The 14,343-nt window shown below is 54.6% G+C and overlaps 2 protein-coding genes across 35 annotated transcripts in view; both read right to left on the minus strand.

The window, feature by feature from the left end:
• POMT1 (protein O-mannosyltransferase 1) overlaps positions 1-7,571 on the minus strand; it is a 23,679-nt gene extending 16,108 nt beyond the window's left edge. For 8 of the 18 annotated variants that reach the window (XR_008618998.1, XM_055089414.1, XM_055089413.1 and 5 more), the window contains exons 1-4: positions 3,393-3,543; positions 2,410-2,561; positions 1,207-1,313; positions 983-1,033 (exon numbers count right to left, since the gene is read on the minus strand). Coding sequence is in view for 16 of the 18 variants with exons in the window: in XM_055089414.1 (XP_054945389.1) it covers positions 983-1,033; positions 1,207-1,313; positions 2,410-2,531 (280 nt within the window). In the remaining 2 variants the exon portion in view is untranslated. Of the gene's footprint in view, positions 1-982; positions 1,034-1,206; positions 1,314-2,200; positions 2,323-2,409; positions 2,562-3,172; positions 3,266-3,392; positions 3,544-4,412; positions 4,752-4,780; positions 5,611-5,703 lie in introns of those variants that run through there. The other 10 variants (XM_055089421.1, XM_055089420.1, XM_024126487.3 and 7 more) reach the window with 9 other exon arrangements.
• Positions 7,572-10,785: 3,214 nt separating this feature from the next.
• The window catches only part of PRRC2B (proline rich coiled-coil 2B), a 68,481-nt gene continuing 64,923 nt past the window's right edge, over positions 10,786-14,343 (minus strand). For 13 of the 17 annotated variants that reach the window (XM_055089428.1, XM_028497520.2, XM_055089427.1 and 10 more), the window contains 2 exons: positions 12,864-12,945; positions 10,786-11,609 (listed from right to left, as the gene is read on the minus strand). In XM_055089428.1, coding sequence (XP_054945403.1) covers positions 11,475-11,609; positions 12,864-12,945 — 217 coding nt within the window. In that variant the 3' untranslated portion in view covers positions 10,786-11,474. Of the gene's footprint in view, positions 11,610-12,863; positions 12,946-13,575; positions 13,615-14,343 lie in introns of all 17 variants that reach the window. The other 4 variants (XM_055089429.1, XM_055089430.1, XM_028497519.2 and 1 more) reach the window with 2 other exon arrangements.

Below are 14,343 nucleotides of genomic sequence, written 5' to 3' on the forward strand. Positions count from 1 at the left end.
AGGCTCCCACGCCCACAGGCTCCCACGCTCACAGACACCCACGCTCACAGACAACCACGCTCACAGACTACCACGCTCACAGGCTTCCACGCTCACAGGCTACCACGCTCACAGACATCCACGCTCACAGACTACCACGCTCACAGACTACCACGCTCACAGGCTTCCACGCTCACAGGCTTCCACGCTCACAGACATCCACGCTCACAGACTACCACGCTCACAGACTACCACGCTCGCTCACAGGCTACCACGCTCAGACTACCACGCTCGCTCACAGACTACCACGCTCACAGACTACCACGCTCGCTCACAGACTACCACGCTCACAGACTTCCACGCTCACAGGCTTCCACGCTCACAGACATCCACGCTCACAGACTACCACGCTCACAGACTACCACGCTCGCTCACAGACTACCACGCTCACAGACTACCACGCTCACAGACTACCACGCTCGCTCACAGACTAGCACGCTCACAGACTACCACATTCACAGACTACCACGCTCACAGGCTACCACGCAAGTCTGCAAGGCCGGGGGCCCGATCAGGGACGGAGCGCGCAGGCCATGGGCAGAGGCCTTGAAAGAAGCTCCGTGTGGTCAAGGGCCAGTTCTCAGTAAGTACGGGAGGGATGCTGAGGACTCTGAAACGAGTTAATCCTTATCTATAAGTCTACCCCATCTGTTTCCAAAAACACTGTGGCAACACATAACGTTTATACGTACAAAAGACAATGGCAATCAGATACCACATACGGCGAGCACGCTATGTGTACCAAAAACCAGGGATAAAAGACTTACTGTAACTAAACACTAAGGAATTTACCGGACTTTTTGAAAATCTTTCACCTGTACCCAAACATTTACCATACCTTGGATTCCGATGAATAAACCATAGCTGTTAATCCCTATGAAAGCGACGATCTCTCCAATCTAATACATGCAAGTTAATAAGGGAAACGAAAATGATATTTTACCTGCTCCAATTCTGTTCCACAAAAAGTTACCATCAAATCCTCCTAAATAACCTAAAACAGAAGATTAATCAGTAACTATCCTGTTCAGTAAATATTTCTGAAGCACCGAACTGCGGCAGTCAATAGGGGAACAACAATGAAGAAAGAATAAGACACCGCTTCTGCCCTGAAGAAATTTCACCTATAAGTGTTAAAGGGCCACTTCTCTTACTAATGAATCCTACCTCCCAAGGCCAGCAGCATGTGGCCAAACGGTGGTCCGCTGCCATCCAAAAAGAAGATCCGCTTCATGTAAAAAGAGATGTACTGCCCATAATATACTTCATCAAAGCTGCAAAGCAAACCCACGTTATAGTCAACTGGAAACCTCAACCGTACACAAAAGGCATGACGATAAACGTACACCTGTGTCTCCAAATGACTTTGGAAAGTGACCGGCAAAGGTCATACTTTTGCCCCAACTACACGGTGTCCCCGAATATGAAGACACTTGTGCAGCATCACACATCCATAAGGACAGGAAGGGAAACGCCCCACGAAAGTTGGGCATTCAGGAGGCTTTCCTGACACAGGTTCTGTTTCTCTCCCTATGTTTGGGTCTAGGGTGTGTACTGGGAGCCAGTCTCCAAAAGGCCTCCTGAACGCAAAGCTCATCTGCCTGTCCACCAGCGTGCCTGCAGCTAAGAGTCGGAATCAGACCTGGTGACCCGACAAAACAGGTGTAAAAGGGAGGCACGCAGGCGCCAGCCGCAACAAACCTCTCTCGATCAGGGACTTTCGCTGACGTTAAGGAACTGCTGGCACCTTGTTAGGTGTGATGATGCTACTGTGGTCACGTGATTTTTAAGAATCCTGATCTTTTAGATAGATACTGACTTGTTTATAAATGAAACAGTGTTTATGACGTGCTTCCAAAAAATCCACTGCAGGGAAGGGGTTGGCTATGACCTGGTAACTGTTAAAGCTAGGTAATGAATATACCATTCTCTGTACGTTTGTAGCTGTTTGACGTTTGGCCTAATAAAAAGTTAAGTGAAAAGGAACATATGTATTAATCAGATAATGAACAGCCCTTTAATAATAACAGCAATCATCTCCCATTACGACAAAGAACACACTCTAGTATCCGTGAGGACTCACTTCCAAGTTCCTCAACCTTCCGCCCTCCACTCTCCAGACCGTCAAAGGCCACCCAAGGCTACTGCACCCACTACTGACCTACGCGGCAAGACCAAACAGGTGGCCTCGGCAGGGGCTGTCCTGGGGACAAGCTGGTCTCTCCTCTAACTGCCAAAGACACCCATCACCAGGAAGCCTGGAATTTCGCTCTCCCATTTACACTGTTCAAAAAGGAACTTCCTGTCACCAATGCACTGAACAAACTACAGTTCCTTCCAATGAACCCAAAATGGAGTTGCTTGGCTTACACCACGGCCCTTGGATAGGCAAGCTGCCATAGTCGGCTCAGCAACCCCACCGCGGTCAGAGCCACGACGTTCAAGTTGATGTCAGCTGTCACCACCACAGGGCGCTGCAAAAATCCCAACATCTTGTAGAAAAGCGGGCCGGGGAGGATGCCCTGGAAAAGCAGGGAAGAGTTGTCATCAGAACACAGGTGGCCCCCTGAAGGCTCGAAAGAGGCTGTGACAGGACCCTGCTTTCACGAGCGGTCAACCCAGGTGAGAATCTGAGGACTGAATATTCACTCACTCCACCAACACCTGCTGGGCACTTCCGGTCAGTGAGACGGCCTCCTGGCCCCTCCCCACCTGGGCGGTGTGGCCAGCTTACAGCGCGGTGACCTCCACCCCACCCCCTGAGGCTCAGAGCCTCCTCCTCTGTGCCAAGATCCTCCCTCCCCTCCTCTCCCGCCGCGAGCCAGCACCATCCCCTGGGCGCCCCCTTTCTCACCCCGAGGGCGCATCTGCACTGGGCACCCCGTTTCCTCCCCGAGGCTCCACTTTTCTTAAGGCTGCATCTGCCTTGGGCACCGCCTTTCTCGCATCAAAGCTGCATCTGGCCTTCGGCGGTCCCCTTCTATCTTCAAGGCTACATCTACGCTGGAGGCCCGCTTCTCTCCCTGCAGCTACATCTGCCCTGAGCACCCCCTTCTCTCCAGAGACCCTGTCTGCCCTGGGAGGCCCCCACTCCTCTTCCCGGCACTCCCCTTTCTCTCCCGCAGGCCGCTACCTTTCCCGAAGGTTTCGCCTGCTCCTCGGCACCGCCCTTCTTTCCCCGGGTACGCCTGCCTCGGGCGCCCCCTTCCCCGGGCACACCTGCCCCGGCCCCACCCCCGGGCCAGGCAAGACCGGCCGCCCCCGGCCACAGGTCCCCACAGACCGCGCACGCGCGTTCCGCACTGACTCTCCCGCTTCCGCCTGGGCTCTGGTCCCCGGCGTCCCAAACGTACTCGCGTTTCTTCCAGTCCCCTCAGAGCCGCTCCCCGCGCCGGGCCACGCCTCGGACGCCTGAGGGCCGGGGGCTGGGGCGCCGACCGTTGGGGACGAGGCCGCTCGGCACTCTTCGTCGCCCACTAGCCCGCTCGACGCTCGATTCGCCGCGCCTGCGGGGCCCGCCGGGGGTGCAGCGCGCGTGCGCACTGGGCGAGCCCAGGCCCGACGCGAAGGGTGTGCAGGGGACTCTCTGCAGTCTGTGATTCACGGCTGGGCAATCCAGGGTTCCTGGGCACACTAGACACACGGCTGTCTTTTTAAGACGACACAGTGGGACCGTATGGGCATTTCGCTCAGTGTGGCGCGGACGCGCGCGCGCGCGCAGATGGAGGCGGGCGGGGTCCACCCCCCGCCCCCCGCCCCGGCGGTGCCCCCCACCCTCGGGCCTGCGCGGCCCGGCCGGGCCTGCTCTGCAGCGATTCGCCGCGCCTGCGGGGCCCGCCGGGGGTGCAGCGCGCGTGCGCACTGGGCGAGAGCGGCGCGCTTGCGCACTGGGCGAGCCCAGGCCCGACGCGAAGGGTGTGCAGGGGACTCTCTGCAGTCTGTGATTCACGGCTGGGCAATCCAGGGTTCCTGGGCACACTAGACACACGGCTGTCTTTTTAAGACGACACAGTGGGACCGTATGGGCGTTTCGCTCAGTGTGGCGCGGACGCGCGCGCGCAGATGGAGGCGGGCGGGGTCCACCCCCCGCCCCCCGCCCCGGCGGTGCCCCCCACCCTCAGGCCTGCGCGGCCCGGCCGAGCCTGCTCTGCAGCGGGACACGGCCCCAGGTCAAGGGAGTGACCCGAACGATTAACCGGCACGAAGGCAACTCTGCTGCCCAGCCCCACCCCTTCTTCCTCCCCTCGTCTATATGGGAGTTAATACTCCTGGACAGAAGGGTACTGCAGGTTTAATAACTGGAATTATGGTTCTTTCCTGTTTTCCCATGTCCGTCACCCAGCTTTAGCGCAGTGCAGGTGACTCTGACTTACCCGGGTTGTGGAGAGGGAGGGAGCGCGGGTTCACCCGCGCCTGCTGCCGGAGGGCGTCCTGGGCCCGGGCTCTCAGCCTGTGGTCTCTCAAACGAAAGCAGGGGCCGTCTGGTCTTGAGGATCCAGAGCCTCCATCCTGCGGGCCCTCGGGCTCCTTCGCGGTCAGGCCCCTGGAGGTCTGTGGACCGCCGGTCCCCAGGAGCAGGGAATCCAGGGGGTGGGGGTGGCCCTGAGAGCTGCAGGCCGCGCCCTACCCGGGTCCCCTGCTTCCACAGTGGAGAGGCTCAGACGGACTCAGCCGGCGGGGTTTCCTTTTGGCAAGTGTTAAATTTACTCGGGCATAATTTATAAGTTTCCTACATTCTTACCTGGGACCAGGCACTGGGCTGGACGCTGCCCATGACCTCTGTGCATCCACACTACCCCACGACGTAGCTACTGTTTACAACCCACGTTTCACAATTATGGAAATTGTGACTCTGAATGAAGTGTCCTTCCCAAGGTCACACAGCACACAGTGGATTGCAGAACCGAGACTACCGCTTGAACCCAAATCCAAGCTCTCCATCCTTCACTGCCCACGCCTGGCTTGCTCTTCTTTCCAAGCCCAAGTGCAGCAAAAGAAAAGGGACATTAGAAGTGGCAACAAAACACGACAAATCAAACGCTTACCTTCTCTAACCCACCCACTTCTCATGGGGAGTTGGGGGGCGTGGGGTGAGGGAGGGCAGGGGGCAGGCAGTGCTAACACCCACCCACTGGGACGATGCACCTTGACCTCGGGTTTCACCCCCTCCTCGCCCTCACACTGCCGTAGGGCACTTCAGCCCAGTCACTCCTATCTTCCATGTAAAAGGAAAACTCTTCCATCTCTAAGTCTCTAGTCAAATGACAGAGTCGAGGGACACACAACCTGACAAAGCATGTTCAGTTTCAGTGGGGTTATTTTTTTTTACTTTTTTTTTTTTTATTTAAATAAGGAGAATTCTTTCGTATGGAAAGAGCTAGTACAATCACATATTTGAAAGGAGAAACAACAGGTACTGAACCGGAGGGAAGGGTGAAGGGTGAGTGTGCCACCATGGCCTGGTGAATCCACGGTTCCATTTCCCATCCAAGGTAAAAGCTCCCCCAAACAACGTAGAAACAAGCTGCACATTACACCTTTAGCCATCGTCTGCCCTTTCAAATATCTGGTCTACATGAAAAGACACAGAGAGGAAAGGCCAAAATAAGAACAAAAGGAAACAAAACACAACCCTCTCAGGAACAACAACAACAAAAACCGCACCCTTTTTACTAGGCAAGGCATGAGGTCAAAAGCTTGAGAGTACAGTAACCCCTTCACACGATGGAAGCAAGTCATCCACAGAGAGCCTTAGCAGAAAGTTCCACTCCGAGGCTTTGTAGCATGCTGAAGACGGGGCCCCGGGGACACTGTACCATCTTGGAGACCACCTAGCTGGGACGGAGAAATGGTGAAGAGCAGGTTGTAACATCACTAGCCAAATATGCGCTGGTGGTCCCGGTAGAGGGCACGGCTGGGGGACAGAGTGTCTGACCCCAACACTGAGCCATTCCTGTCCGGGTGATCTGTTTGTCTTAGGTCCAGTTCACTTTTCAAACAGCAAGAGCCGCCTTTCTGGAAGTCTGCATTTCCCAGTCATCACAGAACAGTCCAAAGTACAAACAAGTACCCTAGCGTCCTTGGTTGCCGAAGGCCATTTCCAACAGACCTTCTAACCCAGGCTAGCTCTGCAGGGAGGGAAACGGGACAACTGCAGATGTGAGAGGCAACATGCAGCTACTTGGCGGAGGGGAACCACACAGCAGGGACGGGGCTTCAGCAGCTGGCCACACACTGCCTCGGCAGGCCAGTTCTGGGCATGGCCGTGCCCTCGTGTGCACACCCTTGGCCTCCTCGGCCCTTGACCATCAGTCACCAACCTCATCAACCATCCAGAAGGCAGGTCCAGAAGACAGGAGGGCGAGGGCAGAACTGGAGAGAACTGATGCCCGTTATTTAATGACAAGATGCCCCAATATCCCCTGGAAGTGGCTGGAATGACCATGGCTTTGGAACTGGACCAACCAGTTTTTCTGAATGTGCAATAGTTGTACTTTAGTTTTCCCCACGAAGGAACCCAGAGCCAAAAGTGTATGAATTCCAAGTTTGAAAACAATAATAATGTTGATTAAAATGGGGAAGCAAAGAGAACCAGACCAAATACAGATGCCAAAGAAGTCTTCAGTGGGTGGACAAGGCCACAAGGATACATGAACCCATACTCTCGGATTTTACCCCACTGAGTAATTGATGCTGGACATACTGCAGGGTCACTGGTTGCTGAGCAACGGGCTGCACCATCAGTGGGCCAGGGCAAAGCAGCCAGCATGGGAAGGGAGGGTAATTTTAGCAGGCAGAGGCGCAGCGAGAAGACTCTGACACCCCACCCCCACCCCCACCCCCAGCAGCAGAAAAGGTGCTAGTCTCCACCTGTTCCTGCCAAAGGCCCAAGGCATTCTGCCAGAGGCCTTTGCATGGACGTGCACTCTGAGGATGGGGATCTGAAGGCAAAATATGACCCTAAGTCCTATTACCTTGAGGTTGGCTCTAAAACCACATGAAAAGAGGAGAGATATTGCACCTTAAGACATCTCTGCACTAAAAACTGCATTTCATCAGACCAAGGAAGGGACGGGGGGTGTTGGTTGGGCCCAAGGCCTGCCCTCTGCCTCCAGAGTTCAATTTAAAATCTGCATCTCAGCGGGGAAGAGACTGCAGCTTGGGCACACGAAGGTGGTAAACGCACTGAACTTCACATGCAATTTCCTGGCCTTTCCTGCACAGAATAATTCAGACATTATATATAAATAGAGCAGTGAAACATTTACTTCTTTTTTCACCTAGACCTACAACATCAATACATATAAATAAATTCTAGTGTTTTCTGTTTTTATTGGGGGGTGGGGGTGGGGAAATACAGGGGTAGAGAAAAGGGCTGGAGAACAGGTGACCCTTTCGTTTTTATTTTTTTCTCAAACAGGAAGTACCGTCACTCTGATGGCAGGTTCACCTGAAGGATACATCTTGAGAGTTTGTAACAGCATCCAGGACTGTCTTGTTGAATTTCAAAATGAGAAAGCCTTTTTTCCTTTTGACAAATAATGTGCACTGGAATGCAGTGCTGCTTTTATCAACGTCTTTGTGTGAGGCATTTTATGCTAGGGTTTTGTTTATTTTTAAAATAAGAATTAGAAGTAAATCCTCCAAAATTATGTCATACCAAGAAAAGGTGAGGGGAAATTTAAAGTTTTTCACAAGTGAGTTTGTAACAGCATCCAGGACTGTCCTGTTCCAATTTCAAAATGAGAAAGCCTTTTTTTCCTTTTGACAAACAATGTGCACTGGAATTAGGTGTGAGGGGTCTGGCCGTGTTTCTAAATGTGTGTGGCCTCTGCAGGGGCGGCAGGAGCGGAGAGAAGCTCGGTCAGGGCGGCTGGGTGCGGGGGCAGCAGCTAGGCACTCGCAGGGGAAGGGAGACAAGAGCAGGTGAGCCAGTGGGCAGCCCTTCAAGAAGGGCCTTCCGAGTAAAGATGCAGGGGATGAAGGAGAGAAAAAAAAACAAGCTAGTGAGAAGTAAGGCCTGAGGGTGGAGGCAAGGAGGGGAGTGCTGAACGCTATCGATCAAGCGGTGAAGCATCTTTCAAGGAAACTGGCCTCCCCGATGACGCCGGGAGAAGCCCTGCACCCTCTGCCAGGAGGCTGTTGTTCCCCCACTTCCTTAAAGCAGCGAAGAGCAACAAGTGACTTCGCCAGTTCCTAAGCCACTTCTTTCCCCGTGTTCCACACTGGACAGAGCTTAGAACCACTGCCCGAGTGACTGTCACACACCTTGGCGACACCGCGGGCGGACTCTGTGGGGCACGCCCCCATCGCCTACTGCCCCTTCTCCGAGCCAGGTCTTCCCTGGACCCGCCAGCAACGGCAGGCAGGTGGCGGGTTAGTTACTCCCAAGAGCGTGAGCAAAACTTCAAACTTGCCCTCGCCTTTCCTTGCAATGACAGAATTTGGGATGATTTCCTTCTAATTCTTATCTTAAAAACAAACAAAAGCCTAGCATAAAATGCCTCACACAAAGACTTTGATAAAGGCAGCTCTGCAGACTTACTAGGCTACCCAGGCTGTTTCGGGAATCACCGTCAGCCCTGCAACCCCTCCTCCCCTTGGACACTGCTCTGTCCTTGGAGAGACCCACTGCCCAGCTCAGGCCTCTCTGTCCCCACAGCCTGGGTCTGCTGCTGGGAGTGGAGAAAAGGAAGCCCTCCCAGCGGCCTCCCAGGGCTCACGCCTCTGTCGCAGACCCAACCAAACCCCCGTCCAAGCGCTCACTGCCACACGGATGAACTGCACGGTCTCTAGTGACAACCGTCCAGGCGTCCGTCACCACAGAGGACGTTCGTGGCTTCCAGTGACGAGCTGTGGGAGAGGTGGAGGGACAGGAGGACCCAGAGAGACAGAGGCAGCTCAGGAAGGACCAGGGGAGCGCGGAGGAGAGGGAGCGCATGGGAAAACACCAGGCCCCGCAGGTGCTAGAGTCCCAGGAGCAGGCACTGATGGGGGCTGGTGCTGTCAGTTCGCACCGTCCAGGCCAAACTGGAAAATGCCAGGGCCTTCTATCTCCATGATTCACCTCAGGTGCCCAGCAGTCAGTGTCCCCACCAGTTTTGAAGAGTTCAAGACAGAAATTCTGTGTAATTCTTATGCTAAAAACGTCGTCAGCTTCACTGGGCTGCCCGTTAAGTCCCTGTGGTCATCAGGCCAGGGGCTGGAAGCGACTGGAACGCCAACCCACCTCCCCTCCCTCCCACCACCGCTTCCCAGGCTCAGGAGCGGTGTCTTAAGTCACCACTTCTTTTTGCAAGTAACCTCAAAGGTTAACCAACCGAGAGAGAGAGAGAGAGAGAGAGAGAGAGAGAGAGAGAGAGAGAGAGAGCGAGAGCGAGAGAGAGCGAGAGAGAGAGAGAGAGCGAGAGCAGGAGAGGGCACGTTCCTAAGAGTCATCTCTTAAGGTATCGCAGTGATGTATCAAATTAAACAGGAGAGAGGTTAAAAGGAAACTACCGGAACAGAAGAGGGCTCAGGGAGAGGATGGCAAAGAACATATAAAAGTCCAGCTCTTACAGACGAAGCTTGTGTTTTTCTTTTCCTTTCTCTTTTGTAAAAACCTTTAGCTGCTTTTTAAAACAAAAAGCCTCAACTAAAACGGCCCTGCTGCCAGACCACTGTGCCCGGGGACAGAAAGCGGGGGGAGGGAAGGAAGCTCGGCGCGGGGTGGGTGGAGGGCGCCGTGGCCACCAGGAGCAGGATGAGGGAGTGGAGAAAAGGAAGCCCTCCCAGCGGCCTCCCAGGGCTCACGCCTCTGTCGCAGACCCAACCAAACCCCCGTCCAAGCGCTCACTGCCACACGGATGAACTGCACGGTCTCTTGACAACCGTCCAGGCGTCCGTCACCACAGAGGACGTTCGTGGCTTCCAGTGACGAGCTGTGGGAGAGGTGGAGGGACAGGAGGACCCAGAGAGACAGAGGCAGCTCAGGAAGGACCAGGGGAGCGCGGAGGAGAGGGAGCGCATGGGAAAACACCAGGCCCCGCAGGTGCTAGAGTCCCAGGAGCAGGCACTGATGGGGGCTGGTGCTGTCAGTTCGCACCGTCCAGGCCAAACTGGAAAATGCCAGGGCCTTCTATCTCCATGATTCACCTCAGGTGCCCAGCAGTCAGTGTCCCCACCAGTTTTGAAGAGTTCAAGACAGAAATTCTGTGTAATTCTTATGCTAAAAACGTCGTCAGCTTCACTGGGCTGCCCGTTAAGTCCCTGTGGTCATCAGGCCAGGGGCTGGAAGCGACTGGAACGCCAACCCACCTCCCCTCCCTCCCACCACCGCTTCCCAGGCTCAGGAGCGGTGTCTTAAGTCACCACTTCTTTTTGCAAGTAACCTCAAAGGTTAACCAACCGAGAGAGAGAGAGAGAGAGAGAGAGAGAGAGAGAGAGAGAGAGAGAGAGAGAGAGCGAGAGAGAGCGAGAGCGAGAGAGAGAGAGAGAGCGAGAGCAGGAGAGGGCACGTTCCTAAGAGTCATCTCTTAAGGTATCGCAGTGATGTATCAAATTAAACAGGAGAGAGGTTAAAAGGAAACTACCGGAACAGAAGAGGGCTCAGGGAGAGGATGGCAAAGAACATATAAAAGTCCAGCTCTTACAGACGAAGCTTGTGTTTTTCTTTTCCTTTCTCTTTTGTAAAAACCTTTAGCTGCTTTTTAAAACAAAAAGCCTCAACTAAAGAGAGAGAGAGAGAGAGAGAGAGAGAGAGAGAGAGAGCGAGAGCGAGAGAGAGCGAGAGAGAGAGAGAGAGCGAGAGCAGGAGAGGGCACGTTCCTAAGAGTCATCTCTTAAGGTATCGCAGTGATGTATCAAATTAAACAGGAGAGAGGTTAAAAGGAAACTACCGGAACAGAAGAGGGCTCAGGGAGAGGATGGCAAAGAACATATAAAAGTCCAGCTCTTACAGACGAAGCTTGTGTTTTTCTTTTCCTTTCTCTTTTGTAAAAACCTTTAGCTGCTTTTTAAAACAAAAAGCCTCAACTAAAACGGCCCTGCTGCCAGACCACTGTGCCCGGGGACAGAAAGCGGGGGGAGGGAAGGAAGCTCGGCGCGGGGTGGGTGGAGGGCGCCGTGGCCACCAGGAGCAGGATGAGGAGGGGAGGGCGGGGTTAATCTGCACGGCATGACGGCTTGGTCACTCCACGGTCGTGGCGGAAAGGAGGCGGGAATGGAGTCATTTGCTTTTTTGTTTGTTTCGTATTAAAGCCAAGCAGGTCAATGCCACAGATCCACGGGTGCAAGCTGGTTGGACAACGGAGCTTTCAGGAGTGGAGGAGAGCAGGGAGATCTCGCAGTGCGGGCCAGGTCGGTGGACGGTGGATCCATCTGGGAGACTCCCCAGCGTCCGGTGGCAGCGAGGTCGAGGGGCGGCAGTCCTTCCGGGCAGGCCAGGCCCAGAATCTTCAGGCCTTGCTCTCCTCCACCTTCACTGCCCGGGGCTTGATCGCTCCAGTTCGCTTCATCTGGGAAGCGGCTGAGGGGGCCTCCTGCAGCTTCACGGCTCCCAGGCTGGGCTTTTCATCCACTCGTTGTTTTGCCTTTGGACAGACGGATGGGGAACAAAGAAAGTTACCCTTACGCAGACACACCTGCCAGGATCCGCGGTCCCACCACCCGCTTCCTGCTCCTGAGTCAGAGGAAAGCCACCCTAAGAAGCCCATCCTTCGGTCGAGGGACCAAACTCATTCGTGACTGTCCTGGGAAGGACGCTGGCGTGAGGCTGCTCTGGCCCCTCCCACGGGCGCTGAGTGCAGTGACTCGGAGCGGCGGGGGAACCCCGGGTCCTCAGGAAGCACTCTGCACTGCCCAGGGGCCTCTGCACGCGGCACACCCAAGGCCGCTTGGAGGGACCTTTTCAAATCAGTGCACCCCACGCCCCTCAGAGCTCCCGACTGTGCTGAGGGGGCGCGGGGCCTCTCGCCCAACTTGGTCTCCCAGATCTTCCACCCTCCCCGACTCCCACGGTGTGGAAACCTTTCCCCAAGCCCCTAGTTTGACCTCCAGAGTCGCGGTCAGGGTCCCGTTACTCTGCAGCTCTGCACAGCGAGGTGTGTGGCAGAGTGAGCAGCCTGCCTTCGGCCCCTCATACAGTGGGGGGAGCCCTGAAGAAAGCTCTAGAAGCTCAGTCCAAGCAACTCAAAGAGCGACCCTCGGGGAACCAAGTTAGGAGACGTGAAATGAACAATCAAGCTTCCACCGCCACCATCCAGGAGTGCTGTTTTACTAACATCCCCCGCCTGACGTGTCTGAGCTCTGCAGCCTGGTCACATTTTAGAGGAGTGAAGAGAATCACGCTGAAGGCAAAGACGCCGAGAGACCCGTCTCATTATAAGACGGGGAAACGTCATTCCGTCTGGATCCCACCCGGCCAAGACGAGGACAAGACACAGCACTTACGAGGCCAGCACGCGCAGGCACACACGCCAGGCACGCACGCGCACGCACACACACCCCCGGCTTCTAGAGCTGACCCACGGGCCTAAGCGGGTCCCAGCACCTTCACAGCCCAATGGCTGCGGAGGGAGAGTCCACCTTCCAGCATCACCTCCTCAGAGGCACCCGCACCCTCCCTTCTCTGCGGACAAGGAAGGACCCAGACGCCCGTCAAGAGGAGAAGTGCCTTCTCCAGGGGGGGACTCGGGCTCCCCGGCTCCCACGCTACGCTCTAAGCGCCAGGGCACATCTCTCTTTCTAAGAGGAGCACGCAAACGGCTGGACAGTCCCTCCTCTTTTGGCACTTGGAGACGGGCCTAAGCGTCCGGGGCTGGAGGGTCTGGAAAGCCATCTTCTACCTGTTGAACGTAGTGTCCCTGCACAGAGCCCATGTTAACTGCTGATCCAGAGGGCTTCCCACTGGGGCTAGCAGAGCTAGGCCTGAAAAAACCAAAGGAGGGGGTGAGAACACACGTGTCACCACGGAAACGGAGTCAAGCCTCCAACAGAGGAAACAGACCCAGACAGCCAGAGCGCAGGGGGCGAGGGTGTCACCACTGGGCCCTGGCACCTCCAACCCAGCTCATGGGGACACACCTGAGGGGCAGAGGCCAGGTCCCCACCACGGGCAGACACTGACCGGTCAAGACGACAGACGGACACCAACCGTCTCTCAGGTTTGGAGGGTCTAGACCAACGTGATGCTCCAGACAAAAGGTCTATTAACCTGACATGTGAGGGAATTCCCTGGCGGTCCAGTGGTTACGACTTGGTGCTTTTACTGCCGTGGACCCACGTTCAATCCCTGGTAGGGGAACTAAGATCCCGCAAGCCGTGTGGCACAGAAAAAAAAAAAAAATTAAAAAACAAAAATGAACTTAAACTCCAACAGGAGTTTAGACTTAAAAAAAAAAAAAAAAAAAAAGGGGGGGGAATTTCCTAGCGGTCCAGAGGTTAGGTCTTGGCACTTCCACTGCAGGGGCCTAGGTTCAATCCCTGGTCGGGGAACTAAGATCCTGCAAGCCACACAGCGCAGCCAAAAAAAAAACCCGAACAAACAAACAAACAAACCTGATACGTGAGTTATGCTGAGTATCTTTCCAGTCTTCACTTGTGGGGTGGAGGGTAGGGGTGGTAAAGAGAGATACCAAAAGTAACAAAAATGTAGAACATCTTTCTAAATGTGTTCCACTGACCAGACAACTAGCTCCCAGGGATGTTAATCAGGTGCTATGTGGAAAAAAGATTCTGGGGTCAAAAATCGTTAAGTAGTTACGTGTGCAAAGTTCTACAGGACTTCCCCCTGAGGGCCGGGGGCTGCTCAGGCCCCATGCTGAGGGGCACCCCGACTCCCCAGCAAGCCCTCTTGGGCACGTGCACGCCCCCCAAGTATCTGACCAGGGAACGCTTTTCCGACAGGGCATGCCTCAGAAGCCCTGTTTCCAGAAAAGCTAGGCAACACTGCACTGTAAAAATATACCAATTTCCCCAACCCCACTAAGACACCAACTATACAAAGGCTACTAATTAAGGCTTATATTTTGTAAATATTCTCCAAAGAATAAAGCTGCTGCTGCCATTCCTACAGTGAATGGACACAGGCGACTCTTGTTATGTGAGCGTCCCTTTCTGGATTTGCCTCTGAGGAAGGCTCTGCAGCCAGATGAGGCTAAAACCTGCCTGGGGCAGCAGGGGAACGACAGCCTCTCTTTATGCTTGAAGATTCCTTTTTCCTTCCAAATCACACTCATTATTTGGCGCTGCTGTCCATGTATATTTTTCTTACAGGTCTGTTATTTTGGCCTATGTGAAAAATATGGTTGCAAAGCAAAACAAAAG

Source organism: Physeter macrocephalus, chromosome 13 (genome assembly GCF_002837175.3).
Source record: "Physeter macrocephalus isolate SW-GA chromosome 13, ASM283717v5, whole genome shotgun sequence".
Taxonomy (NCBI): domain Eukaryota; kingdom Metazoa; phylum Chordata; class Mammalia; order Artiodactyla; family Physeteridae; genus Physeter; species Physeter macrocephalus.